General features: G+C 43.3%; 1 protein-coding gene across 1 annotated transcript; it reads right to left on the reverse strand.

Annotated features, from left to right (window-relative positions):
* Positions 1-908: 908 nt before the first annotated feature.
* LOC116878760 (olfactory receptor 8S1-like) lies at positions 909-3,750 on the reverse strand. The gene is made up of 2 exons (XM_032876513.1): positions 2,978-3,750; positions 909-1,071 (listed from the first exon to the last, which is right to left on the reverse strand). Exons 1-2 carry the CDS (start codon positions 3,748-3,750, stop codon positions 909-911), a joined length of 936 nt encoding a protein of 311 aa, XP_032732404.1.
* Positions 3,751-3,959: the final 209 nt, after the last annotated feature.

Here is a 3,959-nt window from a genome sequence, read left to right on the forward strand (position 1 = left end):
GCAACTAAGGCTGGGACTTGAGCTCAGTCCCATTGCTCCAGCCTACATTCTGCAGAGAAGACCAGGAAATGTCACCTGTGAGTGTACCATATATGAGGCTGTAATCTGAAGAGGAATTTGCTAGAGGAAACTGACAACAAATTTATTTTCAGAGAGTACTTTAGCCTGAAGATCAGAGGATCAAGAATAGAGAGAAACCAGGGAGCTGGCATGAAAGTAGTCTTGACTGATGCAGGTCTTGACTGATGCAGACCTCTTGGCCTTGCGTAGAAGCAGAACAGGAAAGTGTAGTTCGCTTCTTGAGAATGTGTGTGGGAGCTGAAGTGTAGCTAGAATGACAACTGAGAATTTGTTTTCTTTTCTCCAAGTCCTCCTCCCTCCCTAGGCCTGGAACAAGACTTGAACCAGGCAGGATCTGAAGCTGTTCAGGCTCAGGTGAGTGGTGGGGCTCAGGCAGGGCCATCGGAGTACGCCCCTTTCATGGCGCTCTGTGTGAGGAGGACTCAGAATGGTGCCCAATAATATGGACTCTTTTTCTCCCTTTCTCTCCCATTTTCTCATCCCTGCTACTTTCCTCTGACATCTAGATATAATTTCCTTGGATAAGTACCTAGAAGTGGGATTACTGGGTCATATGGTAGTTGTGTTTTTTGTCTTTTGTTTTGGATCCTCCATACACTTTTTGTGAGAATTTTCTTGAGTGGCGACTGGGCCCCTTGTGGACAGATGTCATATGCTCCGTGGAGGTTTTCCTATCTCACTTCATTGGGGGAGGACACTGGGGTCAGAGGAGCTAATGCTTCTCTTTTGGAAGATAAAGACCCTTGAGATAGCTGGTGATAGCTCTTTCCGCCTCCTCTTCTGTTGCACAACTGTTTCTCCTGTTATGAGGATGCAGTGGAGCTGGGTTAGAAGGTAAGCCTGGGCTTCCTGGTGAACACCCTCCTGAGAGCTGTCTTCACTTCCTGGTTCTTGAGACTGTAGATGAGGGGGTTTAGCAGTGGGGTTACTACACTGTACTGCATGGAGAGTACTTGCTCCAGGGCTGAGCCAGATGCTGGGGTCATGTACCTTGAAGGGATTGGCACAAAGGAGTAAACTGAGGTCAGAACAATGGCCACAGTATATTGGTAGCCACGGTCCATCCCATACCAGACACTCTGCAAAGAGAGTCCTTAGAGTTGACTCAACTAACAGCGGTAGCAGCATTTAGATATATCTGTGTGATCAGTGAGAAGGCAGTCATTTCTACCTTTTAATGTCTCTAAACATGAGTTATTTTATCGTCTAAGAGCTGCCCTGAGAAAAAAGAAAGTTCTGTAGCACATCAAGTGCTGCAGGTTAGAATAAAACTAATAATAATTTCATGCATTTCTCTAGTACTTCATCGTCTTCAAAACATCTTTTGTTAATAGTTATGATAAAGATGTAAGGATGTTTTTCCCTCTTCTTTTCCCTGTGTATATAACTGTATGTTTTCATCTTGTAAGGATAGTTTCTTGCCAAAGCATATGTTTACTCTAATAATGCTGTCATTGTTCCCAACATTTATGGCTCTGGGAATTACCTTCAGTCACAGCATGCTATTTTATATAATGCTAGTGGAACAAACATTTATCCTTTTAGGTACATTTTTCTTTGGCTTAGAAAAGAAGCTAAACTTGATAAATAAAGTAGAAGATAAACATGTGTTAAGCACAAGATTTGAATCCAAAATAATAAGGTTAAGTTTTGGGGTGCATTTTGTTGAGTCTCACTGGGAGTACTTCCCAAAGAAGCATTAATTTTTTTTCAACAGGTCATCATCATTGGAATATTCCTTGTAGATTCTGCTGTGCTCTATTTAAAAGATATTCAGGGGCACCGGATGGCTCAGTGGTTAAGCATCTAACCTCGGCTCAGGTCATGATCCTGGGATCCTGGGATTGAGCCCCATATCAGGCTCCCTGCTCGGCGAGAAGCCTGCTTCACTCTCTCCCACTACCCCACTTGTGTTCCCTCTCTTGGTCAAATAAATAAATAAAATCTTAAAAAAATGAAAAAAATATTCATTTTACTGTCATTTTTCATCATCTAATTTATCCCTGTTAACATTTCTGTGAAGTAGGTAGGAGCAATCTTAGAGTCTCCTTATGGCATATGAGAAAAACGAGATGCAGAGAAAGATTTGTCCACAGTGTCAGGTGAGCTCCTTTTCCACACCTGCCTTCTTTTCAAGTAACAAGCAGGTAAGAAAATTACACAGCAATTTGTATAAATCTATCTCCAGTTCACTAGTAGACACTATGGGCAATTAATTATTCTGCTCCTAATAAGTGAGAACTTGTCAGCTAGAGTTGTTTATTTTTGAGAGAAGTATGGTAAGAAAGAGTATGATGTTTTAAGTCAGTGAGTCTTGGTTTATACTATGGCTCCATTACTAACTTGTTCTGGAACTTTTGAGAAATTACCTGGTTACTTGAAACTTAGGTTCCTTACCTGAAAGTGGGGTTAATAATATTTCTCTTGTAGTGTGTTCCATACTAAAATTGAGCTTGAGCATGTAAAAGCATCTGGTGTACTGTAGGTGGCTAAATAAATAATTTTAAATAAGTTTCAGAGACATCATCTTCCAGTAGGAAAAACAATGTCATCTCTTTCAAGAATGATATGTTTTATTGTTTTGGTTAGCACTGAATAAAATCTACCAAGGGCTCTCTGATTTCCTTTTGAGAGCTATTAATCATAAGTTAATGAAAGTAGGAAATCTCTAGTCCTTGTATAAGCTCATCTTTCAGAGTTAGACAATTAAGACCTGAGAAAGAAAATGGATTTTTTTTTTAATAACTCGCACAGCTAGTCCGCAGGAGAGCTAGAGCTAGAAACCAGGCCTTCTGAATTCCAGTACAGTCATTTTCCTGCTACTTTGGAAGACCAAGACCAGTTAAGGGCGAGTGATAGCCTACATTTACATTTAGGAGGTTACAGTATGACATACCTGAGAACTCCTGAACCATAAAAGATGGTGACCACAAGAAAATGAGAAGAGCAGGTGGAAAAGATCTTGCTCCGACCCATCGCAGAGTTGATTCCCAGGGCTGTCATGATGATACGAGTGTAGGAGCCCAGCAACAGGACAAGAGTGCCAAGGCCAAGGACTGCCGTGGTGGTCAGGATGGAGACAACACTAATATAAGGGTCAGAACAGGTCAACAGGAGCACTGGGGGAAGCTCGCAGGCAAAACTGCGGACAAGATTGGGGCCACAGAAGTGCTGCTGAGCCAGAAGGATGCTGTTAACCAGGCCAGTCCCCATTCCTATGGCCCATGATGCTCTCACCAGGCCAATACATACCTTTTTGTTCATAGCCACCACATACAACAGTGGGTGGCACACAGCCTGGAACCGGTCATAGGCCATGACTGAAAGGAGGCAAGCTTCAGTGGCTCCAGAAAATATGACCAAGGAGATCTGGGTGAAACATTCAAGGGGGGATATAGTCTTCCACTTGGAAAGAAGGTTCTCTAGCAGTTTAGGCACAATGACTGAGGAATAGAAAGCATCCAGGAAGGAGAGGTGACTCAGGAAGAAGTACATGGGTGTGTGGAGATGAGAATCAGTTCTGATCACCAGCAGCATCGTCAGGTTCCCCATCAGGGTCAGGAGGTAAATCCCCAGGAAGAGCACAAAGAGCACAGCCTGGACCTGAGGGTTGTTGGACAGTCCTAGGAGGACAAATGTCGTGACCGTGGTTGTGTTGCCAACTTCCATGGAGCATTTAAGTTCTCCTTTCAGAGAGACAAGAAGGGAAAAGAATTATCACATGGGTTATCAGTGTCAGAGCATGCCTGGGGATGAGGCATTGGGAGTAAAGCTTCATGGCTGATCCAGGACAGGTAGTGTCGCAGCCACACCCCTGCCATGTCAGACCTCATTAGTCCTTCTTGGCTCAGGGCAGGAAGCTATTGGCCAAGTGGAGA

This window comes from Lontra canadensis, unplaced genomic scaffold, assembly GCF_010015895.1.
Source record: "Lontra canadensis isolate GAN:19392208 unplaced genomic scaffold, GSC_riverotter_1.0 scaffold59, whole genome shotgun sequence".
Lineage (NCBI taxonomy): Eukaryota > Metazoa > Chordata > Mammalia > Carnivora > Mustelidae > Lontra > Lontra canadensis.